Here is a 17,526-nt window from a genome sequence, read left to right as displayed (position 1 = left end):
CCTTCTTTCCCCAGCAACAGCCTGTGGCTCTATGGGGGGCCTCAGGAGTCAAATGTTGTTGGGCCCTTTGCTCTTGAATTCTAATTGAGCGGCATGTACATGGGGATGGTGGCTCTTCCATGCTTTGCAAGGACGTCTCTGCTGGCAGTTCTCCCTCTCCTTGTCCTTCTCCTAACACCTCATAACTTGGCAGCCCTGAGTTTTGCTGTAATTGTCTCTCTCTCTATACACACACACACACATATTTTTTGGTTTTTTTTAACATACCATTTCCAACAATCATATAACATAACTTCTTATCTTATACAATATTTTAGACTTCCGTCAACACCTCTGATGATTTTCCATTTTTTATCACTTATTCTTCATTTCTTAATTTCTCTATTACTCTTAATTATCATTAACTAATAATTCTCCTCATAGCCTTTCTTGCAATATTTCAAATAGTTCTCCTTACAAAACTTCTTGCAGTACTACTTGCGTAAACTGTTCATTACAGTTACTTTTCAAATAGTTCATATATTTACTCCAGTCTTCTAAGAATCTCTGGTCCCGTAGGTTTCGAATCCTTCCTGTTAGTTTATCTAATTCTGCATAGTCCATCAATTTCATCTGCCGTTCTTCTTTTGTTGGTAATTCTTCTTGCTTCCATTTTTGTGCCAATAATATTCTGAGTTCTGCTGCAATTCAAACCTGTCTCCCTTTTCTCTTGAAACTGCTGGAGAAGGTGGGGCGACCCCCCACTTCCCCTCCTCCTCCAAGGGAAGCAGAGGAGAAGGAGGGGGCGATCCCCAGCCCTCCTCTTCAGTCCAGTCCCTAACATCCCTCAGCCTGGCTTCCTCTCAGCTATAAGTCCTGCCCTTCAGATCCCGTGTCCCCACAGAGCAATCAGCCACACACGCCCTCAGGCTCCAATAGCCACAAGCTCACTCTTTTAGTCTCCTCCAGCAATCCTTATCCCTGTTTGCAAGCTCTGGCCCCCGAGCGCCCAGGATCTTAATGTGACGTGCTGATTCCATTTCCAGAATCAGCCTCAGGAAAGTTTGCTTTGCTTTCACCTGGAGATGCCTGAAAGTGAGGCATTCTGCAAGCCAAGCGTGTGTCCTGGCCAAATCACATTCTAATCTTGCAATTAAGGCTCAAGGAGCGCCGTGTCACACTGCTCAGTGACATTTAGAACCGTTTCCATCAAAACAACGGAAATGTCAGGCTTATTGTGGCAATAATCCAAAGCTGGCCTCTTTTCATACACCACCTGACATTTTTCTTGGCCCATGGGGTGTTTGAGAACTGGGTACCATCATTCCACGTGGATAATGCTTCAGGCTGGACCTTGCCAAAGAAAACCCTGGTGAGTGAGCTCTTTCAGAATGGCAGTTCCTTGTAAGATGTCCGGAAGCACAATGAAATAATACAGTTTCTGGTGACATAATTGCATCCAGGAGAATGGCAATATGATGCCCTTGCTCCTTTTTTAAATAGCGCTTTATTTCCCCCGTGCTTCGTATGCTGTTTTCTCTTTTGCTGACCTTGGCAGTGAGGGCAGAGACAGGGAACTGGGTTGGCCAGGGAGCTGGTTAGGAAGAGGGGATGAAGTGAGAGGAGAAGAGGGGGTTGCTGCCTGGAGCAGGACAGCAGAGGGGCAAGTTAAAGAAAAAACTGAGCTTCCATTCCTGCACTCCAGGGGGTTGGACTCAATGAGCCTTGGAGGTCCCTTCCAACTCTACAATGCTATGATTCCATGGGTACAGAGAGGAGAATAAGAGGTTTGGGGGAGTCCTCAGAGAAGGGATAAGGAAGCTGTGATGGCCGCCCCTTTGAGGTTGTTGGACTCCCACCTACTCAGCCGGAAGGACATGGGGGGGGGATGAGATTTGGAGTCTATCCTGACCTAGATGCAGGATTTGCAATTATGGTAGCATCTACAAGATTACAAGTGATCCAGAGTACCGGGTCACTCCGCCTCCTGTGATACAGTCACAGGCGAATCAGAGTCCATAATCTTCTCTGGCGTCTTGGTGGCACTTTGAACTACAGCTATCCTACTGCTCTCACCATGTGGTTGCATTAGAAGGAACAAACTTTACTTAGCAGTAGGCTGCGGCTACAAGGCTGTATACAGTGGTACCTCTGGTTACGAACTTAATTCGTTCCGAAGGTCCGTTCTTAACCTGAAACCGTTCTTAACCTGAGGTACCACTTTAGCTAACGAGGCCTCCCACTGCTGCTGCACAATTTCTGTTCTCATCCTGAGGTAAAGTTCTTAACCTGAGGTACTACTTCCAGGTTAGCGGAGTCTGTAACCTGAAGTGTTTGTAACCCGAGGTGTTTGTAACCCGAGGTATCACTGTACAAAAGTTTAACTACTCAGATCTTCTTGGCTTGTCTCACCCACAACTGATCTACACATCCCTAAATGGCTCAGGACCGCAGTACCTCAAGGACCACCTCTTCCCATATGAACCTACCTGGACCCTGAGATCGTCTTCTGAGGCCCTCCTTCATGTGCTACCTCCTTGAGAGGTCCGGAGGGTGGCAACATGAGAAAGGGCCTTCTCTGCAGTGGCTCCCCATCTGCAGGGGCAGATGAAGGGGGGTGCGGTGGGAGCGGGCCGCCCCAGGTGTCACCACTGAAGGGGCTGACAAAATGCTAAGCGGCACTCACAGCGGGGCCTGCAGCGCACCCGAGCCACACGTCTCTCCTGGGAGTGACGTGGTGGCTTGGGCGCCTGGAGGCTCCACACTGCCCAAATGGTCTGCCAAACGGCGGCTGTAGGGCGACTGAGTGGGAGGAGGCAGGCAGACTCTGGAGGCCCCATAGAGTGTCCTGCCCCAGCTGGCCCTGCCCCTGGGTGCAGGGCACATGCGCCACCCCAGGCGCCCGATCAGCTTGCTCCGCCGCTGCCCATCTGTGGAATGCTCTCCCCAGGGATGTTCGCCTGGTGCATTCATTATACACCTTTAGGTGCCAAGCAAAAACGTTCCTTTTAAACCAGGACTTCGGTTGATCCAATTTACATCCTATGCCCTTTTAAATTGTGTTGTTGGGGGGGGGGGCTATTGGGTTGTTGTTTTTATTTTTTATTATGTATTTTGTGATTTTATATCTTGATTTTATTCTGTGAACCGCCCTGAGACTCCCAGGAATAGGGAGTTATATAAATTCAATAAACAACAACAACCACTTCGAAATCACTTCAGTTTCTGCTACCAGGTTTTATCACTTGCAACAGAATTGTCACTCTATAAATGACCGTGAGGGTAACCAGTTTGTGGGAGTGTGTGTGATGCTGTGTGGAGGGTGTCAGTTTGAGGAGGACCCAAGAGGTCTTCACCCTAATCTTGGAAAGGTGGGAAGAGGGGAGAGGAGACCTTTGTGTGTCCAGATTCTGCCAACATGGCCCCAAATCGTTTCCTTTAATGAGGAGGAACACCCAGTGGCGTAGCGTGGGGGGTGCAGGGGGGGCCGGCTGCACCGGGCGCAACATCTGGGGGTTAGGGTTAGGGGGCGCAAATCCACGGGTTAGGGGGCGCAAATCCATGGGTTAGGGGGCGCAAATTACTTGCCTTGCCCCGGGTGCTGACAACCCACGCTACGCCACTGGGAACAGTGGTGAGTTTTGAGCCATCTTGTAAATGCCAAGGCTGTCTGAAAGAATATGCACAAGCTCCACAGTGCTCGCTAATACAGTGCCACATTGCTGGGCACTGACTTTCAAGCTAAGCCTCAACTCAGATTTGCACCTCTGGGTTCCCTGTCCTTAGGGAGCTGGGCCCTCTTTCCTCAGGAAAAAGAATACTCTGCCATCCAGCATGGGGCTGGGCCATATGAATTTTTGGGTTCCCTTCCAACTCTACAATTGTTTGATTCTGTGTCAGTTTCCTTGAAGACAGAGGGGGTCAATGCCCGTGTTTTGCGGCTCATTTGGTGGTCTCTGCAGCTGTTGGCAAAAGGCACTTGGGCATCACTGGAATCAGAGGTTTCCAAAACTTCAGGTTGAAAGATATCAGAGTCACAGGCAAGAGATTTGAAGGCTGATATTATATTTGTGGGTTTGATCAGTCTGGCTTTTAAATGCACAGCCCATCCCATTTCTCCCTATTCCCTGGCCCTGACTGCAGACAAAAATGCATTTATTAAGAGAAATTCATGCAAAAATACTGAATAATTTTCATGAGGGCTAAAAAAACACGCACAAATTACTGCAAAAAGTTAATTTAAGATTGAAGACTGTCTGAGATCTGGATAAAACAACTCTGGCACTTGATGTTAATGAACAAACTGACAACAAGTGACCAAGACGTAAAACCCCCACTACTTTTTGATCTACCTGGCATAGTTTTATAGCCTATGCAACCTTGATAGAGCATGGTAATAGGCCTCCAAGGATACACGGCGATTTGTGAAATGGTACCTTAGTTTAAAAACAGAAATGACTTAAAAGTTAAATGTAATTAAATAGACATCTGTTGTCTATTGTTGAGTATTGACTGTTCCTCCTTGTAGAAGTCAGTGAAAACCAGTGCTTTTTTTTCTTTTTAAAACATGTTTAGGGGTGCTCTCATTTTGACTCCAGAAAATCACCATTTTATAGTACAAATCAGGAAAAATAAATACAGTAAATGGACAAAAGTACAAAGATTCATAAAATGTTTACCCCTGCGTCCTCCCCAGAAAAAAGCACTGGTGAAAAGAATGAAATATTCAAAATAAAATAAAATAAAAATCCAGCTTCAAGACCCTCTTCTGGGTGTTCATCCTTGGGATGCCCTCTCGCCTCACGGCATCCCAAGGAAGTAGACTGTAGCATCCCGGAGGGCTCACTGGGGAGAACAGAGGGCCAAAGAAATAAATCTCCTAGCGCCTGTTTTGATTAGTAGACAGTAGCTTGTTATGAGAGGTATTTGAATCAGAGGAGCGAAAGGGACCTCCCAGAGGCTGGGGCTGAGGTCAGAAGCCTGTGCTGGCTTCTCAGACTCAACTCACTTTTCTTGTCACTGATCTGGCAGATGTGTCTTGGAGGAGGCGGGGTCCTTCCAGTTGGGGTGGGCGGAGCCACTAGGGGGCGGAGCCTCCTCCATCCTTATATCTGTAGGCTCCTTGCCTTCAGCCGGGTAGCCTCTGAGTTCCCAGCCTTTCCTTGCCACAATGACCAGATCCTGGCTGTGTTTGCCGCTGCTCCTCTTGGGAGTCCTGCTCTTGGGTCAGCCGGCATGGGGGGCACAGGAAGAAGAGAATCAGCCGGAATCAGGGGAGGGAAGACAGTGGCACTGTTGTCGAGGGGCAGCAGCACGGCCGCTCACGTCGGAGGAAGAGTACGAGGAAAGGGCGAAACACGATCGGCTTACGTTGAAAGATGAAGAGCATTCTCACTTTCTCAGGGATTACTTCAAGAGAAAGATTACAGATTACTTTAATGCACAGAACCCCAAACATTTCTATAAGCTATATGAGGATGCAGAGTTTAAAATCAAGGTAAGAGGAGCAGGTGGCTGGGAAGCCCCAGGGAGGGGTGTGTGTGTGGGCTCTTTCTTCTTGCCTTCCCGCAAAAAAAAAAAAGTTTGTCCAGATTAAAATACACATCAATGTTCTATATCTGGACAGGCTTGCCTAAACAAAAAAGGCTTTTAGCATGCGCCAGAAAGAATGCCGCAAAGAGAATGCAGCTTGAGATTAATAGGCAGGGAGTTCCATAGTGTAGGTGCTGCCACTCATTCTTACAGATGGGGAATGAGCACTATGTGGTACCAACTGAAGCAGCCAAGCGGGCACATATGGGGTAAGGCGATCTCGCAAGTAAACTGACCCCAGTCACACCATTAACAGTAGAGAAATCAGCAACTAGTGCAAATATCTGAGCACCAGTGTTGTGGTGACAGGGCCTCACTCGTGTCAGCAATCGTGCTGCAGTATTCTGCGCTAACTGCAACTTCTGGATCAAGTGAAAGAGGAGCCCCACACAGAGTGCATTGCAGTAATCCAGTCTCGAAGTCACCAGTGCACGAACTACTGTCAGGCTTTCCTGGTCCAGAAATGGTTGTAGCTGGACCACAGTCACAGCTGGTAAAAGGCACTTCCAGCCACCGAGGCTACCTTCAGCTGGGAATACAGCTGGTCTGACTTGTATATGTTCTGGGGTTCATGGGGTTCCCTTCAGCTCCCAGTCTCAGAACATCTGCAGATGTTGCTAAATGCCCAGCATTGATGACCATTAGCCATTCTGGCTACTGAATCTGCTGGTGTCCAAAAACATCTCGAGGGCCACTGATATTCCCCACTCCTCTTTTTTGATTCCTTGGTAGGTCTCTCTCTAGTCCTGATGCACCCGCCCTGCCTTGGTCTCCTCCCTCTGCTTGCTCAAATACCAATTAACAAAAAACAAAACAAAAAAACCCCAACAACAGTAGTTTTAGAAATATTTTTACAGGTATTTGGAGTGATTTAAAAAAAATAAAATATTACTTTTGTGCAAATGAAACATATCAGATGGTAGATAGATATAGTAGATGATAGATAGATAGATGATAGATAGATAGATAGATAGATAGATAGATAGATAGATAGATAGATGGTGCAATGGTCCCAATTCTGTGGAAAGGGAACTGCAATTTCATGGGTGGGCTTAATAATAGAGAACCATGACTGGGCAGCTCCAGGAGTCATCCCCCATCCCCCGCCATCTGAGAACATCAAGTGAGTTTTTTGTTTTGTTTTTCTAAATTGCAACCTTCAGCTTTTGGCTTTCTCTCCATAGGATTTGAGGGACTTGTGCAAAAATCTCTCCTGCCTCTACCCACTAGGCTGGTGGGCCACGGAGGAACAGGCCCAGGAAGTGGGGGTGGGATGGGGAGGGGGAAGGCCTTGCTCCCAGTTTCTAAAAGGGAAGGGCCTCCTGAGGGGACCATGCCTGAGAACCTACATCTTCTGACCTGGCCCCCATAAGCCACAGGCTGAAAGGTGAAGGCTGTTGTGAAGAGCTGGGTGAGACAACATTAAGGCAAAAGAAAAGCTTTTCATGTGCTTTGAGGAGCCCTTCCTTAATTATGTATGTTCTCAGGCTTGGGCCCTCACCTTTGAAACAGCTACTGGGATTCGGTTGAACTAGCCCTGGCTTAATGCAACATTTCACACTGAGAACAGGAAGGCTTGAAATGTCTCCCTTTCTTGGAAGTTGGAAATGTGAAACAACACCTACAATAATAGACTGGCAATCACTCATGCTAGAGTAGAGTACTTTCACACAAGGAGAAGGGGACGACAGAGGATGAGATGGTTGGATGGTGTTCTTGAAGTTACCAGCATGAGTTTGATCAAACTGCGGGAGGCAGTGGAGGACAGAAGTGCCTGGCGTGCTTTGGTCCATGGGGTCACAAAGAGTCGGACACGACTAAACGACTAAACAACAAAGAGTACTTTCAATTAGCAAAGCTGACTGGAAAAGTCAGAGGAGCCCCAAATCAAAAAATATTCAGAGAATGGAGACTATTCAAAGAATATATAAGATTATATTGGAATAATGACATTATCCTAGCAGAACTGAATGATACTTGTCTATAATAAACAAATGGAATAAATATACTGGATGAATATACAGGAAAAGTTACAAAACAAACTGTGCGATAAAATTAAGACAATAGAAAAAAGTACAACGAGAACGACTGGAAGTTTCTTTCAGAAGACTTTATTAGAAAAGACAGGATGTTCTAACCAATATTTATTTCTGATTGTTAACTCTTTTTTGCTTTTTATTTTTATTTTATTTATCTTTTTTCTATTATCTTTTTAATTCTATTATATGTTTAATTTTGATGTAACTGTAATACATATGTAAGATGATATTTTAAATCAATAAAGAAGAATTTTAAAAAAGTAATAATGAAATGTCTCTCCTTCTTGGCTTCAGGACGCCGACGGGTTCATAATGGAATTCACAGTGTATATGGTGAAGACCAATTGCACGAGGGATGACGAGGAGCTTCTTAGACCGTCGCCACGCGGCCGCATCAGACATTATGACTACATGGGTGAGTCGTCGTCAGCAGAAGATCTGTCGGACTGCCATCCTCTGTCTGATGAAGATGAGGAGGTGAGAGAACAACCAGTTTTGTTCCGCATTTCTTTCTCTTTTCTTTCGAATAATTTTTATTAGTTTTCCAAGTTTTTAACATGTCAGTGTTAAATGACATCAAATGTAATGCAATTTTTCCACTGCCTTCCCACTCTTCTTCGTAGATGTGTCCCTTCTTTCCCCTATTTACTGCTTTATATTGCATATTTCTTTCCAATTCACATTCCATTACTTATATTTAACATTAAATTCCACATTTTAAAATTTAATTTCCCTCCTTTCTCTCAGCTGTCTATTTATCCATTCCAGCTTGTATATTTTCTTATTCCCTTAAAAACAAAAACAAAAAACAACAAATGAGGTTACCCAACCCTTTGCCATCCCCACCTTAAATCATTACTTGTTGTTTCTCTACTATTTCTTTCTCTTAATCTTGCTTGTGTGTAAAGTCTGGATCTATCCTTCCCCTTTCCCCATATCCATTGCCTGTCCAGATTGCATTGCTGTATAAGTTTCCATTTCCACCACAGCGTTTCCACTCCACCATCCATGGTTTTGAAGGACAACCATCTGGCAAGCTCTAAACAATGCCAATGAAACCAGCCCACAAAGTCAGGGGAGGCGGACCATGATTCCTTGCGAACTTCAAAACACAGAGTCTCTTTCCCTGTTCTATGTTTCATTGAAGTTATGTGGAGACTTTGACTCGATTTTGGGCAGAGGCACTCTGTACAGTGGTACCTTGGGTTACATATGCTTCAGGTTACAGACTCTGCTAACCCAGAAATAGTACCTCAGGTTAAGAACTTTGCCTCAGGATGAGAACAGAAATTGCACGGTGGCAGCGGGAGGCCCCATTAGCTAAAGTGGTACCTCAGGTTAAGAACAGTTTCAGGTTAAGAATGGACCTCCGGAACGAATTAAGTTCTTAACCTGAGGCACCACTGTTTATTCGAAGCATATTTGATGCACATTGAAAGAGCACAACTTGCCCTCCCCTCCCCCAAGTGTCCCAGGAACTGTAGTTCCTTAAGGGTGCTGGAAATGGGTGCCTCTGTGAAAAGGAAACTACAATTCCCAGAATTCTCTGGGGGAAGAAAAAAGCTTCTCTCCCTCTCTCCTAACACTAGAACTCATGGACATCCCATGAAGCTGAACGTTGAAAGATTTGGGACAGAGAGAAGAAAACACTTGTTAAACTGGGGAACTCCCTCCCACATTAGTCTCAATGATGGCCACCATCTTGGAAGGCTATAAAAGAGGATTAGACGAATTTGTGGAGGAACAGGCTGTCAGTGGCTACTAGTCACAGTGGTTTTGCTCTGCCAAAGGGGCCCCATCTAGGCCAGCAGCCTATTCCTACAGTGGCCTACTGGATGTTTCTTCTGGGAAGCCGACAAGGCAGGAAGACCTGAGCACCACAGCACTGTCCCACTTATGGTTCCCAGCAGCCGATGTACAGAGCAGGGAAAACAGCCATTGTAGCTAATGGCTACTAAGTTGGGATGAGGCTTCTTCATCAGGTTTTGGAGTTCCCAGAGACCGTTATTTTTTCTGCCTCTGCAGGCAGTTGATTGCCAGGAATGCCCAGCAGGGTACAGTCACAGATCAGCTATGATTCAGGACCCTGGACAGGTCCGAGAGGCTAAGGGAAGCACAATAAAGATCTGAAGAAGTGTGCATGCACACGAAAGCTCATACCAAGTACTAACTTAGTTGGTCTTTAAGGTGCTACTGGAAGGAAAAAAAATTATTTTGTTTTCACAATAAAGATGTTAACCTTTGCCGGCAGTAGAGCAGGGGTCAGCAAACTTTTTCAGCAGGGGGCCAGTCCACTGTCCCTCAGACCTTGTGGGGGCCGGACTATATTTGGGGAAAAATGAATGAATGAATTCCTATGCCCCACAAATAACCCAGAGATGCATTTTAAATAAAAGCACACATTCTACTCAATAATAATAATAATAAATTTTATTTATATCCCGCCCTCCCCAGCCGAAGCCGGGCTCAGAGCGGCTAACAACAATAAAAATAGTACAAGATTCTAAAAACATTTCATTATAAAAATTAATTAAAATCAAATTGTTGGCAACCATTAAGCTAAAATTCTGTGGAAATTGCCAAAGGAGGGAGTCAGGCTGCGCCCTGACCAAAAGCCTGGTGGAACAGCTCTGTCTTGCAGGCCCTGCGGAAAGATGTCAAGTCCCGCAGGGCCCTAGTCTATTGTGACAGAGCGTTCCACCAGACTGGAACCGCAGCTGAAAGAGCCCTGGCTCTAGTTGAGGCCAGCCTAACCTCTCTGAGGCCTGGGACCTTCAGGATGTTTTTATTTGAAGACCGTAAGTTCCTCTGTGGGACACACCAAGGGAGGCGGTACGAGGGTCCTTTTACTCATGCAAAAACACCAGGCAGGCCCCACAAATACAGTAACCCAGAGATGTATTTTAAATAAAAGGATACTTTCTACTCATGTAAAAACACCCTGATTCCTGGACTGTCCATGGGCCAGATTTGGAAGGCGATTGGGCCAGATCCGGCCCCTGGGCCTTAGTTTGCCTACCCATGCAGTAGAGCCTGCTGAATCAGGCCAGTGGCCCACCTAGTCCAGCATCCTGTTCTCACAGAGGCCAACCAGATTCCCCAAAGGGAAACCCACAAGCAAGACAAGAGCAAATTCCAGCATCCGGTATTCAGAAGCATTGCTGCCTCCCACCATAGAGGCAGGGCAGAGCCATTCTGGCTAGTAGCTATCAGTAGCCTTCTCCTCCATGAACCAGCTGAAGCCTTATATAGGCTGAAATGGTCTGGCATGTGGCAAGTTTCCACTCCCCCTGCCCTATTTTGTTGTTTTTAGTTTTTAAATATTACATTCATTGCATTCTTTATCCCACCCTTTCCTCCAAGCAGCTGCAAGTGGCATATGTGGTTCTGCTGCTCCTCATTTTATTTTCACAACAACCTTGCGAGGAAGGCTAGGCTGAGATTTTTTGAAAATCTGAGACTGGAAACTCCCCCAAAGCACCTCTTCCTGGTGGCAAACACTCTGCTTAATACCAAATTATAACTGACCAAATGCTACTCAATGGTTGCACTGAAAAAATCAGCTGTTGCTGGAGCCCAGCTCCCTCTGCCTAATGTTAAGGCTGGCCCAGGTCAGCTTTATTGATCCGACTATTTGTTGAGAGGATTAAGGACCCTTGAGCCATGGCTGGAGAATGATGTCCTCTCCTCCCTCTGATTCCTGGGACTCAACCGGCCATTGCTCTGCAAATATTCACACTGCTGGGTTTGTTTCATATGTTTGCTTTTTGCAACTCTTAAACGTATATAAGCCAGAACGCTTCTTTTAAAAACCAGAGTACACATTTCCCAGGTGCCAAATGCTGCACCCAGGATCCCTGCGTGTGTTTGCTGTGTGTAGTCATGAATCATAGAGTTGGAAGGGTTCCCCAAGGGTCATCTAGTCCAACTCCCTGCAATGCAGGAATCACAACTGAAGAATCCCTGACAAGTGGCCATCTGACCTCTGCTTTCAAAACTCCAACGAAGGGGAGTCCTCCATCTCCCAAGGGAGCCCAAATCTAGGCAACCCTTTCTGCCATGTTCTCAGGGAGAGCCCTGATAGGGCTTGTCTTTAAGAGAAGAGTGGAGACATATTGAAATGAATAAAAACAGGCCCTCCCGGACTGACATCTTTCTTCCTTTCATTTCTGCCTTCTTCTCCTTCTGCTTTCAGATCCAGAAATGCACGTTTTCAATGTATCTTGGAGGACAAGGCGAAGGGAGACGACACCATGTCGTTGGTCATCGCTGCAGAGATGTGAAAATTGTTGAAGAAAGTGAAGATTGAAGCCTCTGCCTCCTTCCCAGATGCTGCCGCCAGCCAATTGTGGGGTGGGGGAAGGAGAAATCCCCCCCCCGATTGGTCCACTCCTTTCCTTCCACGGCTGCAACATAATCACTTAGAAGCAAACCTGGTGTCCAAGTCCAGCGCAGTCCCCTCCTCTCCGTAGACACTCTGATAGATCTCTCCCCCCCCCCCGCCTCTGTTTTCCACTGTTCTGAAATAGGAGAATAAAATTAACTTGCACAAGCATTGCCATGTGACTTGACAGCTCTGTCTGTTTATCCAGTTTAAACACCTGTGTCTTCATGGAATCGTAGAGTTGGAAGGGATGCCCCTCTATAATCACAGCTAAGAAATCTCCCTTCATGGTAGCTAGGAGCCCTGCCACACAATCAGCAGAATCAGTGTGGAGAAATCGGACCATTGAATATTTCCCCCTCTAAAAGGAAGGAAGCTGATGAGGGCAGAGGAAATAAAAAACCTCTTCAACTCCACCTCCCCGACATGATAGATTTCATATGTGCAAGGGGCTGTCGGCACAGGGGACTTTTCCAAGGCAGGACCACTGGGTGGGATGCTGAAGTGGGACAGTCCCAACATGGCGAAATATTCTGCCAAAGGTGTCACAAGTGGAGCAGCCTGGCTCTGCCACATGGGCAGCTGTGGAAGTTCTTCCGGTGCCTCTGCCCTGTTTTTGGCATTGACCAGACCTGGACCCAGTGGATGAACTGAAAGTCATCATGACGGTGTAGCTGAAGGGAGGAAAGAGAAGCTGGGGGAGATGCATAAGGACATAAGAAGTGCCTGCTGGATCAGGCCAAAGGGGGCACACGTAGTGCAGCATCATGTTCTTATAGGGGCCAACCAGATGCCCCAAAAGGATGCCCACACAAGTGGGGTGGGGCAGGCAAGCATCCACTGTAGGGAGGATTCTGGTTTTGTCCACAGTCTGGAGTGAATGTGCCCATCGCATTCACACACAGACACCAACCCCATGCACTGCCCAGAACGTGGATTTGTGGATTAAGCTGAGTAACCCGCAAACTGACCCATGCAAGATCTGTTCTGTACTTACAAGGTTGGCTGAGGGCTGCTCTTTTTTCACATTTTACGGCCTGCTTAGAGCAGCTGATACCTCCCTCATAGATGAACAACAACAATAACATACTGCTGTTTTATAATGTGCAGCCCCTTCCTGGGAAATCGTACAGAGAAAAGAAGGGCTGTCTGAAGGCTGTATCAGGGCAGGGGGCAGCCATCTCTATCTCTCACAATCTCCCTCATATCCTTACAAGGACATTGGACAGGGGCAGCCATCTTGTTCCCCATGCAGTTTCCCAGGTAGGGGCAGCTTGTTATGACCTGCAGCCACTTCCTGGGAGCATCTTAAAATAGCTTCCTCCACCCCCATGTGCCACAAGGAAGGAAATATTAACTGCTTTAAGCAGCTGGGAAGGAAGGAAGGAAGGAAGGAAGGAAGGAAGGAAGGAAGGAAGGGGGTATCACTTGGATAGAGTTAAGCCACAGAGCCTAGGACTTGCCGATCAGAAGGTCAAAGTGCAAGTAGATAAATAGGTACCGCTCCAGCGGGAAGGTAAACGGCGTTTCCGTGCGCTGCTCTGGTTCGCCAAAAGCGGCTTAGTCATGACCCAGAAGCTGTACACCGGCTCCCCCAGCCAATGAAGCAAGATGAGCGCCGCAACCCCAGAGTTGGGCATGACTGGACCTAATGGTCAGGGGTCCCTTTACCTTTACCTTTATGCCTTATCATGCCCACTTTCTTCTAAGCACATACCTTTTCCTACATATTTTTTATTAGAAAGCTGCATTGCAAAATTTGGAGAAGTATGAATTTCAAAATGGTTGTCTTTTGGGGACGTCATGTCCTGCTTCAGGAAGTGTGAATTAAGCAGGTTTGCATTAAAATGTGAGCTGAACCAAATTTCTCCACTATCCTTCCTTAAGGCCTCTCGTTTCATGCAACACAGAATTAATTTCATTGTGAGCTCATGAGGCTTTGAGCATAAAAGTGAGACGTTTTGAAAGACTAACAAGAAAAAGAAGGTGCAGTGTTCAGGTGCCCCACTTTGGCTTGTATTCAACTTCTGCTTCCCCAGCAAAGACCCACTGAAATTAAACTATGGAACTCACTGCCACAGGAGGCAGTGATGGCCACCACTTGGAGCACTGGACCAATTCATGGAGGAGAGGGTTATTGATGGCTACTAGTCATGATGGCTCGGCTCTGCCTCCACAGTCAGAGGCAGCAATTCTTCTGAATCCCAGTTTCTAGAAGTCACAGGAGGGGAGAGGGATCTTGTGTTCAGGTCCTACTTTCTGTTTTCCCACCAGCATCTGGTCGGCCACTGTGATGCTGCAATAGGGCCATTGGCCTGATCCAGCAGGGCTCTTCTTATGGAACCTCCAGGTCCAGAGGTAGTCTTTCTGAGATTCCTAGATGAACCATCTCTTTTAAGTAGACTTATGCCTATTGAAGGGGACGCGGGTGGCACTGTAGGTTAAACCACAGAGCCTAGGACTTGCTGATCAGAAGGTCGGCGGTTTGAATCCCCGTGACGGGGTGAGCTCCCGTTGCTTGGTCCCAGCTCCTGCCCACCTAGCAGTTCAAAAGCACATCAAAGTGCAAGTAGATAAATAGGTACCACTCCGGTGGGAAGGTAAACATCGTTTCCGTGCACTGCTCTGGTTCGCCAAAAGCAGCTTAGTCATGCTGGCCACATAACCCAGAAGCTGTACGCCGGCTCCCTCGGCCAATAAAGCGAGATGAGCGCCACAATCCCAGAGTCAGTCATGACTGGACCTAATGGTCAGGGGTCCCTTTACCTTTACCTTTTATGCCTATTGTGGGTATCAGACCACAAGATGATCAAAAAGTCATAGACTTGGAAGGAAGCCATCATCTGAAACGTATCCCAGCGATCTCACTTTATTTTCTGATATGCGCATATCAGGAGAGTCACGTTGCCCATCAATGCCATGGGTGGTCTGAACTTTGCGCAAAGTGCAAAATATTTACACAGAAGTTGGCACACAGCAAGGCCATGGGTCTTTCCCTCAAAGAGACTGGAAGTTACAAGAAGATTGCAACAGGTTTGCCCTTTTAAAAATCACCATATCTAGCTGTTATCTCGCCTTATTGGCAATCTGTGGTTACGCCTGTTAGAACATATTTGCACAACTTTATTTACCTATTGTTTATATCACACCTTTTCCTCTAAAGATCTCCAAGTCATAGAATCATAGAATCATAGAGTTGGAAGAGACCACAAGGGCCATCGAGTCCAACCCCCTGCCAAGCAGGAAACACCATCAGAGCACTCCTGACATATGGTTGTCAAGCCTCTGCTTAAAGACCTCCAAAGAAGGAGACTCTACCACACTCCTTGGCAGCAAATTCCACTGTCGAACACCTCTTACTGTCAGGAAGTTCTTCCTAATGTTTAGGTGGAATCTTCTTTCTTGTAGTTTGGAACCATTGCTCCGTGTCCGCTTCTCTGGAGCAGCAGAAAACAACCTTTCTCCCTCCTCTATGTGACATCCTTTTATATATTTGAACATGGCTATCATATCACCCCTTAACCTCCTCTTCTCCAGGCTAAACATGCCCAGCTCCCTTAGCCGTTCCTCATAAGGCATCATTTCCAGGCCTTTGACCATTTTGGTTGCCCTCCTCTGGACACGTTCCAGTTTCTCAGTGTCCTTCTTGAACTGTGGTGCCCAGAACTGGACACAGTACTCCAGGTGAGGTCTGACCAGAGCAGAATACAGTGGCATGATTCTCCCCCTCCTCATTTAAACTCATTTAAGTGAGTTGCATGATTCTCCCCCTCCTCATTTAATCTCCACAACGACAACCTTGCAAGTAGGTTAGGCTTAGAGAAAGTGACTGGCCCAAGGTCAGCCAGTGAGGTTCATGGTTGAGAATTGGTGAGGATTCAAAATGAAGTTTGATGCACTTTCCCCAAGCCCCACAGAGAGATGAAATCAGGTGGATGATGAAAGGTGAGGTCCAGTTTACAGATCTGCCATCTCAGCGAAGCTGCCACTTAATAAAGCAATCACCTTTTCAAGAGCTCAAATGAAACCAAAAGGTGCCAATATTATTAGTTTATTGGGACATTAAAAAATAACAATCCAAAGCTGGCCCATCTCTCGAGATCACCTGAGCTCTCACCTGGTCCCTGAGTTGTTTGCTAAGCAGGTACTTCTGAAGCATTTAAATAACGCCCTGTACAAAGTCCTTGCCAACTAAAACCCTGATAAACTTACCCTTTCAGAATGGGACCTTTCTATCAATTGTTTAAAAGTCTATAAAAACAACATTGTTATCACCAACCTCATTTCCATTCCGGTGACTAGGTTGTTGATATTCTTCCATGGTCTTTTTTTAATAGTGCTTGACTTCCCCTGTGTTTTGCACTTATGGCAGTAGCTGACCTTGGCAGGAGCTGTGTGGCCAGAGGCAGGGGACTGGGGGGCCAGGGAGCTGGCTAGGAAGAGGACACAGGGTTGAGGGATGAAGCGAGGGGAGCAGAGAGGACTCTTGCTGGATGAGGGGCAGGGTGAGTTGGGGGGAGGAACCCTGGGATCACCACCAGCTTCTGGGGACTAGTTGAGATTCCTGCATTGCAGGGGTTGGACTAGACAATGCTTTGGGGCCTTTTTCACCTCTACAATTCTATCTACTGGTCGCAGCTAGGGCCAGGGCCTTTTCAGTACTGGCCCCGACTTGGTGGAATGCTCTGTCACAAGAGACTAGGGCCCTGCGGAACTTGACACCTTTCCACAGGGCCTGCAAAACAGCTGTTCCGCCTGGCCTTCAGTTCGGACTCCGTCTGACCCTTATGTTTCCTTCCCCTTATGGTTTTGATGAGGCTGCATTTTAAATTGCATTTTAACCTGTATTTTAAATTGGTCCCGTCCCCCATTATGTTTTTACTGTAATTTTACTGTTGTTAGCTGCCCTGAGCCTGGCTCTGGCTCTGGCTGGGGAGGGCAGGGTATGTATGTAGGTATGTATGTATGTATGAATAATTTATTTATTTATTTATTTATTTATTGTTGTTATTATTATTATTATTATTATTATTATTATTATTTGCTAGCATTGCCCAGTCTCTGGATGTGTGCACACAGCTGCCCTCCGGTTGGGGATGCTGGACACTTATGGCTTCCTATTTCCTCCCAAATCCTACAGTTAATGTGTAGTGGCTAAGAATGAGCCATCCACTGCAAAACTCCAAGTTAGGCAGGCTGTTGTTTTCTCCCTCCTCAGCAGGATAATAATTCAAGCCGACCTCACAGGTTTATTGTAAGGCAAAGGCAGCTAATCAATCTGCCCCACCCTTCTCACCTTTGGTTAACTCTCCAGGGGCTGCATGCCAGTGCTGGGTGCAGTCAAAGGTGTGTGGATGGGGGTACCCCACAAACTCTATATACACAGAGGGCACTTTGCCCTCTCCAGCCACAGATCCAGTAATGGGGAGCAGAGTGGCAGGGTTGTCGCCTCCTCTGTGTTCATCAGATGATTGATCTGATGAGAGGAGAGGGGTGATTTGCAGCTTTGTCAGGGCTCTGTTCGCCCCAGTG

General features: G+C 46.6%; 1 protein-coding gene across 1 annotated transcript; it reads left to right on the top strand.

Annotated features, from left to right (window-relative positions):
- The first annotated feature begins 5,124 nt into the window (after window positions 1-5,124).
- On the top strand, window positions 5,125-12,165 carry LOC307204995 (uncharacterized protein). The gene is made up of 3 exons (XM_079957251.1): window positions 5,125-5,476; window positions 7,905-8,087; window positions 11,806-12,165. The coding sequence occupies exons 1-3, from the start codon at window positions 5,150-5,152 to the stop codon at window positions 11,917-11,919; spliced, it is 624 nt and encodes a 207-aa protein (XP_079813377.1). The 5' UTR covers window positions 5,125-5,149; the 3' UTR covers window positions 11,920-12,165.
- The last annotated feature ends 5,361 nt before the right edge of the window (window positions 12,166-17,526 follow it).

The sequence above is a fragment of the Podarcis cretensis genome (genome assembly GCF_951804945.1).
Source record: "Podarcis cretensis genome assembly, chromosome: 16".
Taxonomy (NCBI): domain Eukaryota; kingdom Metazoa; phylum Chordata; class Lepidosauria; order Squamata; family Lacertidae; genus Podarcis; species Podarcis cretensis.
Note: the sequence above shows the minus strand (reverse complement) of the source record. Positions and strands in the feature narration are given on the sequence as shown.

Excerpts from the sequence above, each read along its gene's own strand:
- LOC307204995 (XM_079957251.1), top strand. The coding sequence starts at position 5,150 with ATGACCAGATCCTGGCTGTGTTTGCCGCTGCTCCTCTTGGGAGTCCTG. Across the intron at positions 5,477-7,904 it reads ATGCAGAGTTTAAAATCAAG|GACGCCGACGGGTTCATAAT; the intron begins GTAAGAGGAGCA and ends TCTTGGCTTCAG. Across the intron at positions 8,088-11,805 it reads TGTCTGATGAAGATGAGGAG|ATCCAGAAATGCACGTTTTC; the intron begins GTGAGAGAACAA and ends TTCTGCTTTCAG.